A 13,399-nucleotide genomic window follows, 5' to 3' on the forward strand; every position below is an offset into this window, starting at 1 on the left:
AGCCAGTATGGCTTTTTGTTGCAAAAAGAAATACAGTTATAAAGAGGTCTTGTAAATTGGTCTTGTGAATTTTCCTGATGTGTTTAAAGTCCCAGTTGTTGGTTTCAGGTGTTATTGAACACATAATGAAGTTAGTTATGTAAATTATGTAAAGGCTGGGACTACTTTGTGATTGACATCATGCTACCAAAAAATCATTGCAAGTGCCCGGAGATTCTCAGACACTTTGCCTTTACACCAACTGCCAAAATGTTGATGTCAAAGCTTTGAAGCAGGACTTCAAGGGCATTGGCTACCTTGTACAAGCAAGACTGTACACCTTTCCTACTCCCCACTGGCTGCGCATGCCCTGCACCTTGAGAAAGCTGAGAGCTTCCGTTTGGCTCAGGATCTCAACTTCTCTCTCTTGTGCTTGCTATTACACACTTTCAGCAGAGTACAATAGAGTTCATGAGTTGATGGTTTTTGGTGGCTTAAATAGGGAAACACTGACATGTTGTCCATTTATAAATGTTAATTGCACAACTGATGAGTCATTTGGTATCACTACAAGCATACGGTACACAGGGCCACCTCTTTAAGTAGTGTGGTTCTCTTAACTGGAACTGGGCAAAGAACACAGGGATCACACCAGACAACAAACTGGACTTGGAGCTCAAACAAGCTTGGAAACGTTATGGGTGATTGTGAGCACATCTTTAGTCTTAAATTGGAGTTCTTTCAGACACAAGCACACTTTTCTAACCGCTAAACACAGTTGTTGTGGCATTATCTGAGCTAAATTCAACTACACTCCAAATACACAAAAACAAAGTGTACTGTGATGCTTTAGATTTAGCGAGCCTGAGCAAAATGAAGTGGTGGTGGTGGTCACACACACAGAACATACAGAATCACATGTAATGAGCTCTTTGCCAATGAAAAAGCAAACAATGGCATGTTTTCCTATTTCATCTTTCTTTTTTGGAAGGCATCAGTGCAACGTGTGCCTTTCATTGACATATTAACATTTTTCCACCTTAGAGTTGCAAGAATGAGAAGTTGTTTAGTGCAGCTGCAAAGTTACTGGATGTCCTTTAATAAAGGACACAGAATGTGTAATAATTTCCCATCAGTCATTTTTGTCAGATAAGGTCTAATGTAAAAAAAAAAATTTCCTTTGACCTCCTGTCATATTCATATGTTTGATTCATTAACCCGCAATGTTAAAAAACATCAAATGTTAAATCTGATGCAAATTTGACTGCGTGATACAAATTCAGGCAGCACTTTAATCAGAATTACTTTTACAGCCAAATAATTGGAGAAAGGCCTTACTCCATCCTTTAGTAATCATAAAATGTTGTTTTCATGGCTGACATTTGTCTTAATTGGGTCAGTGTCAGAATATCACAGTCTATATGAATATAGCCACACACACAGATACGAGTCTCAGCAAGCAGTAGAGCCGGTGTCATATTTCTTTAGCTGCACGTCCTCATCCAGATGGAGAAGGTGTTGTTCATGTAAATGCGTCAATGTGAGTAATCTTCATGAAACAATGAAGTGAGCAGTGGTGGTGACAAGGTGTGAATCTGCTGTGAGTGTTTAAGGCTTTTTGTCTGTGTGTTTGTGTGTGTGTGTGCAAGTGCGCATGACTGCAGGATGATGAAACTGGACAGCTGCATTTGGTTCATACCAGCTCCCTGCCTTTGTCTCCTTTTCTATTCAAACAATCAGTGCAAAACATGTTACACGATCAGAAAACAAACACTCTGCAGCAACAATGCTCCCATGTACAAAATTAGACAGATATTTAGATGTGTGTTTTCATAGTTCTTGTGGAGTTTGTTATAAAGAAAAAAAAAACGAAAATTATTTGGCGCCCTTTCAAAAACAAGGAGACATGAAAAATAGGTCAAATTTGTCACTACAGACAAGCTTTGGTGAATATGTTTATTGTAACGCTTGTATGACCATTTGAGCATCATAAAATTACTGAAAACAAATACAAACATTACAAAAGCCAAACATTACAAAACTGACAGGAGAAAAAAAACCCCACTACAAATCAGATGAAACTAACCTGAATTGAAATCAGAACTTACAAATGTAATAATGAAAAATACAAAGATATTATAGCCAACAATGCATAATAACTAATTGGTATGGACAACTGACTAGCCTGCCCAGAGCTTGGAGTTTTATCAAGAATAAACCAGGATAATTAAACTATAGTGCTGCTTTCCCCTGGCTCATGTACTCTAAGTGTTTAAACACTTAAATGAGCTGCATTTCACTCTTTATCATTACTTTTAAAATTTTCACTGGCCCATTAGTACGCATTTATAACATATAAGTGACTTAAGGCTGATTTTACTTCCTTAAGCCAATTTTAAAAAAAACAAAATCCCTTTGTTATGCACGTATGCAATATAAAAAAATGGTCAATGTCATATATGACACTGTCTTTCCTGATTTTATTCTCCTCAACTTTATTTTCACACATATTATATTGGAAGCTCAGACTGAATAGAAAGAGTATTTTTGTGATCCAACACTGGCCTGCTGTGGCTACAAATGACACTGCATTCACTTTATTTTGAAAAGAAAATAGGCCTTATTCATACAGCCAACCATTTATCCATTCATCTATTTTCTTAACCGCTTATCCAATTCAGTTTTTTTTTCTTATTGGGGTGGAGGTGGGGTGGGCGCTGGAGCTTATTCCACAGATGTAGTGACATACAGAGGGTCGGTAAGAGGAGGATGCTAAGAACAGGGTAAGATGGAGATGGATGATCCAAATCAGATTTGAGAGGCATTTTATAAATGAAAGATGTTAGTTTTTCACTGATTTCATAATTAAGCTCCACCATAAAATAAATTACAGGTGTTTTATAAACAATCACTTAAACTATAAGCTTTTAGCCTTTTGTTGTATTTGTGTTTATGCTGTGTGATCTATGCAGACCTTTTTATGACAGCTGCAGGTTGTTGCTTTCGATTTTTGTATTATATCATCCTTTGTATCAAGCTACAATACATACAGTGGGGCAAAAAAGTATTTAGTCAGCCACCGATTGTGCAAGTTCCCCCACCTAAAATGATGACAGAGGTCAGTAATTTGCACCAGAGGTACACTTCAACTGTGAGAGACAGAATGTGGAAAAAAAAATCCATGAATCCACATGGTAGGATTTGTAAAGAATTTATTCGTAAATCAGGGTGGAAAATAAGTATTTGGTCAATAACAAAAATACAACTCAATACTTTGTAACATAACCTTTGTTGGCAATAACAGAGGTCAAACGTTTACTATAGGTCTTTACCAGGTTTGCACACACAGTAGCTGGTATTTTGGCCCATTCCTCCATCATCTTCTCGAGAGCAGTGATGTTTTGGGGCTGTCGCCAAGCAACACGGACTTTCAACTCCCGCCACAGATTTTCTATGGGGTTGAGGTCTGGAGACTGGCTAGGCCACTCCAGGACTTTCAAATGCTTCTTACGGAGCCACTCCTTTGTTGCCCGGGCGGTGTGTTTTGGATCATTGTCATGTTGGAAGACCCAGCCTCGTTTCATCTTCAAAGTTCTCACTGATGGAAGGAGGTTTTGGCTCAAAATCTCACGATACATGGCCCCATTCATTCTGTCCTTAACACGGATCAGTCGTCCTGTCCCCTTGGCAGAAAAACAGCCCCATAGCATGATGTTTCCACCCCCATGCTTCACAGTAGGTATGGTGTTCTTGGGATGCAACTCAGTATTCTTCTTCCTCCAAACACGACGAGTTGAGTTTATACCAAAAAGTTCTACTTTGGTTTCATCTGACCACATGACATTCTCCCAATCCTCTGCTGTATCATCCATGTGCTCTCTGGCAAACTTCAGACGGGCCTGGACATGCACTGGCTTCAGCAGCGGAACACATCTGGCACTGCGGGATTTGATTCCCTGCCGTTGTAGTGTGTTACTGATGGTGACCTTTGTTACTTTGGTCCCAGCTCTCTGCAGGTCATTCACCAGGTCCCCCCGTGTGGTTCTGGGATCTTTGCTCACCGTTCTCATGATCATTTTGACCCCACGGGATGAGATCTTGCGTGGAGCCCCAGATGGAGGGAGATTATCAGTGGTCTTGTATGTCTTCCATTTTCTGATGATTGCTCCCACAGTTGATTTTTTCACACCAAGCTGCTTGCCTATTGTAGATTCACTCTTCCCAGTCTGGTGCAGGTCTACAATACTTTTCCTGGTGTCCTTCGAAAGCTCTTTGGTCTTGGCCATGGCGGCGTTTGGAGTCTGACTGTTTGAGGCTGTGGACAGGTGTCTTTTATACAGATGATGAGTTCAAACAGGTGCCATTCATACAGGTAACGAGTGGGGGACAGAAAAGCTTCTTACAGAAGACGTTACAGGTCTGTGAGAGCCAGAGATTTTCCTTGTTTGAGGTGACCAAATACTTATTTTCCACCCTAATTTACGAATAAATTCTTTACAAATCCTACCATGTGGATTCATGGATTTTTCTTTCACATTCTGTCTCTCACAGTTGAAGTGTACCTCTGGTGCAAATTACTGACCTCTGTCATCATTTTAAGTGGGGGAACTTGCACAATCGGTGGCTGACTAAATACTTTTTTGCCCCACTGTATGATATCACTGACCTCATTTCAGGCCAGTAGTGAAACTCTCACTGTCCACATGGGAACTGATTAGCAGCTATGTGTTTTTATTTATCTAATTAACAAATATATACAACCCCCGCACCCCCACCCCACACACACACAATGCCACTGTTACACAACAGGAAAGGCATGAATATGAAATAATCAGCCTACAATACAAATCTTCTGGCTTAAATGTAAAATATGATTTTTTTGATAGTTAATAGAAAGTCAGTAAGATCCAGTAACTGCAAGCGATGACAGACAGGACTCCCATGAAACTTCTTAACTTTGAGGTTTGTGATTGAAGCAACTACCAATTAGAGCACTTACTACTGTAGACTCGGCACCGTTTTATGGACTTAAGTGTAGACAGGGCTTAACTGATCCGTGTAGAATGAGGCTCAATCATATGTTGCATGTTTAGTCATTTGATGAAGCGGTCACTGATGGGAACATGAAAAGCTGGTGGCTAGGTGACACTGGTTGTTTACATGGAAATACAGCTCAGTTCAACTGGCGTGAAGGTGACTAATTTCGTTTAGCCTTAAAATCATGCACCTTTGAGTAAGCTACACTTGTGCAATAACAAAATTAAGACTGGGTAAAAATAGCTTTGCGAAACTGGACCCTGGTTCTGTGTCTGCTGGAACACTCTTGAGACGCAGACTCTTTGGACTACATATAGTAAAGTAGGTCTACAGCAGATGACCTTGTAACACTGTTAATCTTCACAGTACAAACACTTATGACAATATGTCAAAGTGGAAAAAATGATAACTTTATTTCAGTGTGTATCACATTCAGACAACAACTCCGTATTTTCCTTGCTTAAAGCCGAACACTAAACATTGTTCAAAGCGTATAAAACATTTGATCTGTGCTTCTTATTATTTGAAATGTAATACAAAAATAATTTTCTTTCTATTTACAAACAAAAAATCTGTACAAAGTTGAAACACCTGATAAATCATTACACAGTTTAGGACACTTGCATAATCTTTTGACTTTTTATGCTAATTTCAGCTGTGCTCCACTGAAATCAGTAAAAACTTCAGTGCAGTAAAAGCAGGTGCAGCTTATTGTAGTGTTTCACCTGAGAAAATGTCTTAAAATCACCCTTTTTGACTGTCGTGTTTATTATAGCTGTTAACAGGACTGATTTGCAGTGACAGTTTCCCACAGCTTATCTGTTGACCTTCAACGACTGATGACGTCGGCTTCTGTCTTCCTATCGTTTAGCGCCATCTTTTGGCAGGTAACACACACAAAGGACCTTGACAAGCAAAAAGTGAGCAAAACAAAACAACTGTGAGTTTAGGCACCAGTTTCAGTTTCTAGGCCACCAGCTGCCAACTGTTTAATGGCAAACACACCCTTATCTGGTTTTGACATGACAGATCAAAAAAACAAGCATGCAAAAAAAAAAACCTCACCCACACAAGCGCAGACATATTGCCTGCTTTCTCACAAAACTTTAACAAATTTACAAATATGAAACTGTGTGCAGTCAGTGGTCCTAGCACTGGGCCACACAGGTTGTTTGGCTTATCTGTAGCAGGGACTTCTTCCACCACACAGCCGCGCTGAAGCTGAGGGTGGAATGGGTAACAGCACTGCTTTGATCTGCCTCCTCAGCCTGCACACAAACCCAGTATGGAACACTGGACTGAACTGGGAGAGGAGGTGCACACACAGTCAATCACACACACACACATTTACAGAAAGGGAAAAAAAAGAGGAAAGCCAGAGAAGAAAAATAAGACAAGAGACAGAGTGAATAAATTTAACTATTTGTAAAACAAAAAGATTTTCTGTATAAGAAAAATGCTGTTAATTGTAGTCACATGTGGCAAGTGTGACCAAATCCAAACAAACTTAATGTGGAACAAAGACACTGGAATTTGTGAAGGATATGTTGCAAATATAAATACATTTGATTTTACTGTATTTTACTGGGGTTACAGTCAGAGATATACATAGAACACTTCTTTTTGAGCCACACAGAGGGAATATAACAATATCTATATACAGCTTTCCTTGTTGGGTATAGCATAGGCAGCATTGTTCGCCTAAACTTCAGTCATGATCTCAGCCTTACTTTCTTCATTTGCATTAGAAAAGTGTCTGTTCTGCACTTCTGACCTTTGCAAACTAGAGCAAAATTTGGGAGATTATCTCAACATGTGGGACAGAGAACAACAATGACGACGATGACAACAACAGTAATAATAATGGTCTCACTGCGCAGTTGGATAAAAAGTGGGACAGCTGCCCATTCTACACGTGGCACCTGCCCAGTGTGACAATAGCGGAATAAAGTTATAAAAATGAATAATGTCCGGAAATGAATGCCTTCTTGCTTGAATTAATGCAGTAATGCAGCTTTAGTTCTCTGAATTCAACTGCGATACTTGCGGTTTTAAAGTCAGTTAATAAATTGGATAAATTCAGAGTTATAGGGCATAGTTTCCTTTAAAAACAACAACAACAACAACAACAACGGTATTGTGGGTTTAACCTGTACTGTTTGCCTTATAGCTGTAATATTAACGTATTGGATGCTTGTTTTAATATGAACTCACAATGACCTGTTAATGCGAAGGTCTGACACTGTAAACTTTTGTTGCGTTGCATTTACTAAAACAGAAAAACAAGACAGAATACGCCGCATCAGTAAGGTTGAAATTTCGTAAAGACATGAGCCATTAGAAACGGAAAAAAATGATGCAAATATATATATATATATAGTTTATGTTTAATAACCTACCTCTGATCTGCCGTTGCACTGTACGGAGATGCGGGGGATGGAAAAGTCTGGAAAAGCAGACGGGCAATATAAAGGACAGAGGAACTGCTAGCGTCCTCATTCGGGTTGCCAGGTTTGCACTTCACTCTCCTGCACGTATGAGTGCTCATTTGTATTTATTTGGATAAATCAAATTTACAGTTATAATTACAAGGACAATGACAATAAAAAATATTTAATTTTTGAATGTGTACCATGGATTTTAAAATAAGTTAGACAATAAATATTGCTTCTTCTCCTTTTTTTATTTACTCACTTTAGAGGTTGCTACAGCAGATCATCTGCCTTCATCTCTCCCTATCTCTACCATCCTACCCTTTCGCATCAACCCTCTGCATATCCTCCTCCACTGCATCCATGAAGCTTCTCTGTGTTCTCCCTCTTTATCTCCTTCCTGGCAGCTCCATACTGACTTCATTTCCACTATCCCTCTTCATCACATGTCCAGACCGTCTCAGTCTTACCTCTCCAACTTTCCAAACTGCATCACCTCAGCCTCTGACATACTCATGTCTAATCCTGTCCATCCTGGTCATTCCCATCTTCAGCTCTGTCACCAGCTCCAAACCATCGATCGCAACAAATCTCACGACCATCTTGTAGACTTCCCTTTCACTCTTGCTTGATATCTTTCTGTCACAAATGCTGCTAAACCTGGCTTGCACTTTATTCTTCGCCTCTTGATCCAATGTTTTCCTTGGTCAACCCCAGGTATGCAAACTCATCTACCTTTACTATCTCTGCTCCTTGCAACTCCTTGCAGCTTTGCCCTCTCATTTACATATTTACATATTCTAACTTTCCTTCCACTTATCTCAAGAGCATACATCCACCTCTCCAGGCTCTCTTCCTGCTCCCTACTCTCACTACAGATCACAGTTATCTGCAAAGATCGTAGTTAATAGGGTTTCCTGCCTGACCTCCACTGTAAACTTGTCCATCACCACTGAAAACAAGCAGATCCCTGATGTAATCTCACCCCCACCTTGCCTATAGCTGTAACAACATAAATAATTAAAATGCAATTAAGTAATGTAACCCTATCCTACTTCCATCGTTATGTTTATAGTCTCATCCAGGAGGCGTGCTTTGTGTTATGTGAAAACGCGGTTTTTTGCAGACCTGGCAACCTCCGCACTGGTTCGGTCATTCGACGCAGACTCAAACATCATGGCGGACGAAGTTGAGCAGGTTGGTGTAACTGCCTTCAATTCTGCTGTTGTTCTTTTAACAGCGTGCATGTAATTATCCCATGGGTGAAGAGGAGACAGGTTTACCCGTGTACTTGATGTAACGAGCTTATTGTGTTACTTTGTTCATAACTGATGTGGTAAAAGCGCGGAAGGGCCTGTCAAAAGCTAGCTGATTTAGCATGTCTAGCGTGTAAATGCTACCGCCAGTAGGATTTGCACCACTGTTCTTTAGGCAGAGCAGAGCGTGTTAGCGCAGGATTACCGCTAATATATGTCCACGTTTAATTTTCTTTATCTTTTTTAGTCTAAAGTTGGGTTAGTTAGGTCTGTAGCGTCTGGGTTGCAGTTCACAACTATTTGGGATAAACATTAAACAACTCACTGAAAACTCAGTTAACTCATGGAACACGACGTTTCTTCACTTTGCCTCAAATATTTTGGCTGTTTATGGTAAATGGTCTGTATTTGTATAGCGCTTTACTTGGTCCTAAGGACCCCAAAGCGCTTTACACTATACGCAATCATCCACCCATTCACACACTGATGATGGCAAGCTACAATGTAGCCACAGCCACCCTGGGGCGCACTGACAGAGGCGTTTACACCAAAACTGCTCGAAAGGTCTGCATTTAATTCTGGCCTAATGATAATCACTCGATTATTCTTGTCACAGAAAATGCTAGCTTGAGAAGAGACTTGTACATGGGGGTATTTGTTGTGTTTTTAATTTGTATTAAAGTAAATTCATATTATTTTTGGTTCGGGCATAAGGAGTTTGCAAAGAAAGCGAGTGGGCAGAACAAGCAATAGGTCATTGCATCTCAGCTGTGCCTGCTGCTCGACCATATTAGAAAATATTCCACGTTTCATTTTACATTATTATGAAATGCGACAGTTTCCGAATGTTATTTAGTTTATTTTTTTGGTTTGTTTTTTATTAGTGTGTGCTCCAATATAGGACTGCTTACATTTTTTCATATCTATTTAGCCAGTGCTCAGGCATTTTTTGATGTCTGATGACCTGGGCCAAATTACAGATATGGTAGGGAAGACTAGTGAAAGTTTCCAGCTTTTATTTTTATACATTGTTTTATTTTTGGATATTCATGTACAAGTATTGCCTCCGATTTTGAAGTGGAAAAAAGTGGATGGACAGAACATTAAATTAAAAAAAAAAAAAGTAACTTACATGTAGTTAAAGTTTTAAATACATGTAGCTAAAATTACACAGCAATCATTAAATGTCCAAACTTTAGACCGTAACATTTTTAAGCAAATCAGGGATGATCCCACAGAAAATGTTCCAAGGCAGTTGAATGTTAATATCCTGTTGATATGTCAAGTATACATGTTAGGGTTGGGCGATATGGCCTAAAACTCATATCTCGATATTCTTTAGCTGGATGGCGATATACGATATATATCTCGATTTTTTTTTTTTAAAGCCATAAAGAAAGAACAAAAAGAGTTCTTAGTCACGCTGTGTCCCAGATCTCACATCTTTATTAACATACAGCGTAGATGTACATGAAAAAATTACTCAGAAATAAATTATCAGCATTTATTAAATAATAATTCTCCATGAATAAAATAAAACAATGTTGTTTTTGTGGATAACAAAACGCTCACAATTGTGCAGTCAAAATGTAAATTAAAAGACGCTTAGCATAATAACAAAGACAGATTTCGCAGCTGCTCTGTTCCCAAGTTCTACTGCGTGACTGACAGCCTGGAGTTTGAAATCCGCTTCGTAACCGTGTCTCTTACAGGTGCCATTTGTGGTCCTTATACGCACACAATACGGTAATATTACGTTGAAGCACAGTATGCATTACTCCGCGAGGCTCCAGACTACGGTAGCCGTAATGTTCCAACAATCCATCAAGCGGTGCGGCTTCATAGCTTACCCAAGTCGTACTAAAGCATTTTTGGCAGATTGCTGAACGCCGTGTACCACATAAAGCGATTTGCGGTCAGTAAGCACAACCAGAATTCATACATAAGGCGCACTGTCGATTTTTTTTTTATAGGTTATAGTCCGAAAAATACGGTATACGAGTTTTGTAAGGTAGTTTATTTCGGGGCAGGAGGCTGGGAGACTTCGCGGTCTGGGATACAGCACACAGTTTCTCACGCACTCTTCATTTTGCACTTTATGGCGCTGTTGTAAATGGTGAAAATACTAGTAGTGCTAGCTGCACGGCCTCAGCACGCCCCACGCACGGGGCGATCCGCGGTAACTCGTTAACGGAGATTTGCCGCGTTAATACAGTTATGGCGTTAACGTCATTTTAACGAGAGTAACACTGCCGCACTAAAATAGTAATCTCCAAATGTTTTCTTTTTACCGACCAGCTCCTCTTTGATAGCTGCCGTGTCCATCTTGTCGTTACCTGCAGGTGAAGCGATGGGGGAGGGGGAGTTGTGTTCAGTGAAGGAAAGAGGCGAGGCAGAGTAACACAGCGTAGAGACAAAAGTGGACGAAAGAGAGGCAAACTTGCTGTTCCACAAGTATAATTATAACGTAACATAGACTATGTCGATATAAACGATATTGTCACATCTCTTATCTTGTATAAAAATATATCGATATATCGCCCAGTCCTAATACATGTATCATTTTTTTCTGTGTGCTGCAGCAACCAACTACAAACACAGTTGAGGAGCCACTTGATCTGATCAGGCTCAGTCTAGATGAGCGAATCTATGTCAAGATGAGGAATGACCGCGAGCTCAGAGGCCGACTTCATGTGAGTCTTGTGCTGGGTTTTGTTGTTGTTGTTGCTGGGTTTTTTTTTTTATGTTGTTTGAGTGCTGCAGGTGTGACCCTGGCCGCTCGGAAGAGTTTTTAAAAACAAGCACTTCAATTTCTTTTGGAGTGTTTTTTGTCCTCTTTTACTTTTCACTCTTATTTGTTCTTGTTTGTCCCAGGCTTACGATCAGCACTTGAACATGATCCTTGGTGATGTGGAGGAGACGGTGACGACAGTGGAGATCGATGAGGAGACTTATGAAGAACTCTACAAGGTGCCACATCATTTTCTTTCCAGTCCCGATGCCCTTTTGGTTTAAGGTGCTGGTGGTCTATTGTGGCATTGGTCTGAGTTTAACCTGTTTCATCTTTTAAAACCGTTAACGTGTCATTCAGATAACAGACAGTACTTAATGGATAATATTTCACTGACTTTGTTATATCATGGCCTCAAAAATGCAGTCTGTTCGCTGCTCTGTTTTAACAAGGGTTAACATTACTGAGAAAATCACAGGGATCATCTTAACAACAAAAATGTAATTAAAGCAAATGCATATTTTAATTTTTAAGTAAAATATATTTAGTCTTTGTTGTTAAACACATTTATTGGAAGCTATGTGTATACAATATTTTAAGGAGTGAAATATTTTAAGTGTGAATCTTTGTTTCATTTCAGTCTACCAAGAGAAACATCCCTATGCTGTTTGTGAGAGGTGACGGCGTTGTCCTTGTAGCTCCACCTCTCAGGGTCGGCTAACTTCGATTACATCCTGGTGTGAAGCAGGTTTTGCTCCAGTACAATTTCAGCCCACAGAAGAGATAAAATCTCTTTTTTTTGTCAACATCATCCACTCACATGAGACAAATTATTAATTTTTGTTTTGTTGTCAGATGTAAAACATGTCGATGGAAAGAAGAGAGAACTTTTATAAGCCAGTGTTTAATAGGTGTTATTTTGGCAATTGCCATTTTTCAAGCCACATTTTCATTTAACAGGATATTTAGGCTATTTCAGAACATTAGATCAGGTAAAAAGTCCATTTTAAGTTCCAAAGCTAAGAATACTCATTATGTTTAAACATAATCGCATCATTTTAGTTGTCTGTGACTGTATGTGCTCTTTGTCTAAAAAGGCTCACCAAACGTAACGCTGAGCAATATGTATGATTCTTAAGTTTTAAATTTTGTCAACTGTAACTTTGGTTTGTTCCGAGCAAAAGTCTGTCAGTTTACTCCAAACAGAAGGTCTGTGAATATGTTGGGTTTTTTTTGGTTTCTGTCATAACATTTTAGTTGAATATTTTATATTTTTGTAGTACTGTGGAGGATGTGGGAGTAAATCACACACAGATGTGTCAATGTGTGCAAAGATTTTTCAGTTTGGTCTTGTAAAGTTAAATAAAAAAATAAAAGTAATTGGAAAATTTATTGATTGTCGTGTAAATAAGCTGAAATTTGTTGGCAGCTGTGACTCAGGAGGTAGAGTGGGTTGTTAACTGGTTGGTGGTTTGAATCAGCCAGCACATCAAACTATTCTTGGGCAAGATACTAAACCCCAAATTGGCCCAGGTTCATTGGTTAGAGTGGGTGGTAAAAAGTGACTCAAGGTATGTAACTAAGTGCTAAGGGAACGTGTGTGAATGAGTGAATATGGCTTGTAGTTTGAAATGCTTTTAAGTACACAGAGTAGAAAAGCTGTTTGCAAGTAAAACTCAATTTAGCAGACTGTATACAATTTTTATACTACAATATGTTGTTGATACAGTCCAGTTTGTTACTGTAGGTGTTATTTGTGTCATTATGCAGTTATATAACATTTTAAATTGCAAATGCACCACTGCATTAGCAACATTCTAATGTAACATCGGAGCAGAACTTGCAGGGTCTATTGCATATTGTCAGGATTGTTGTATTGTTGCATTGTAACCACTAGATGTCAGTGTACATCTAAAAGAAGAACCTTCAGTTTAACAGGCTAGCAAGGATGAAGGTGATCTCTG

The 13,399-nt window shown here is 39.3% G+C and overlaps 1 protein-coding gene and 1 long non-coding RNA gene across 2 annotated transcripts; one reads left to right on the plus strand and one right to left on the minus strand.

Moving 5' to 3' along the window:
• Nucleotides 1-5,406: 5,406 nt before the first annotated feature.
• LOC120716513 lies at nt 5,407-8,430 on the minus strand. Its single transcript, XR_005691964.1, has 2 exons — nt 7,416-8,430; nt 5,407-7,285 (listed from the first exon to the last, which is right to left on the minus strand). It is a non-coding gene; the product is annotated as an uncharacterized LOC120716513 (long non-coding RNA).
• A 98-nt stretch (nt 8,431-8,528) lies between these two features.
• lsm3 (LSM3 homolog, U6 small nuclear RNA and mRNA degradation associated) lies at nt 8,529-12,827 on the plus strand. Its single transcript, XM_040004025.1, has 4 exons — nt 8,529-8,645; nt 11,287-11,397; nt 11,579-11,674; nt 12,076-12,827. Exons 1-4 carry the CDS (start codon nt 8,625-8,627, stop codon nt 12,154-12,156), a joined length of 309 nt encoding a protein of 102 aa, XP_039859959.1. The 5' UTR covers nt 8,529-8,624; the 3' UTR covers nt 12,157-12,827.
• The last annotated feature ends 572 nt before the right edge of the window (nt 12,828-13,399 follow it).

This window comes from Simochromis diagramma, unplaced genomic scaffold (genome assembly GCF_900408965.1).
Source record: "Simochromis diagramma unplaced genomic scaffold, fSimDia1.1 OVJJ01000320.1, whole genome shotgun sequence".
In the NCBI taxonomy this organism is placed as follows: Eukaryota; Metazoa; Chordata; class Actinopteri; order Cichliformes; family Cichlidae; genus Simochromis; species Simochromis diagramma.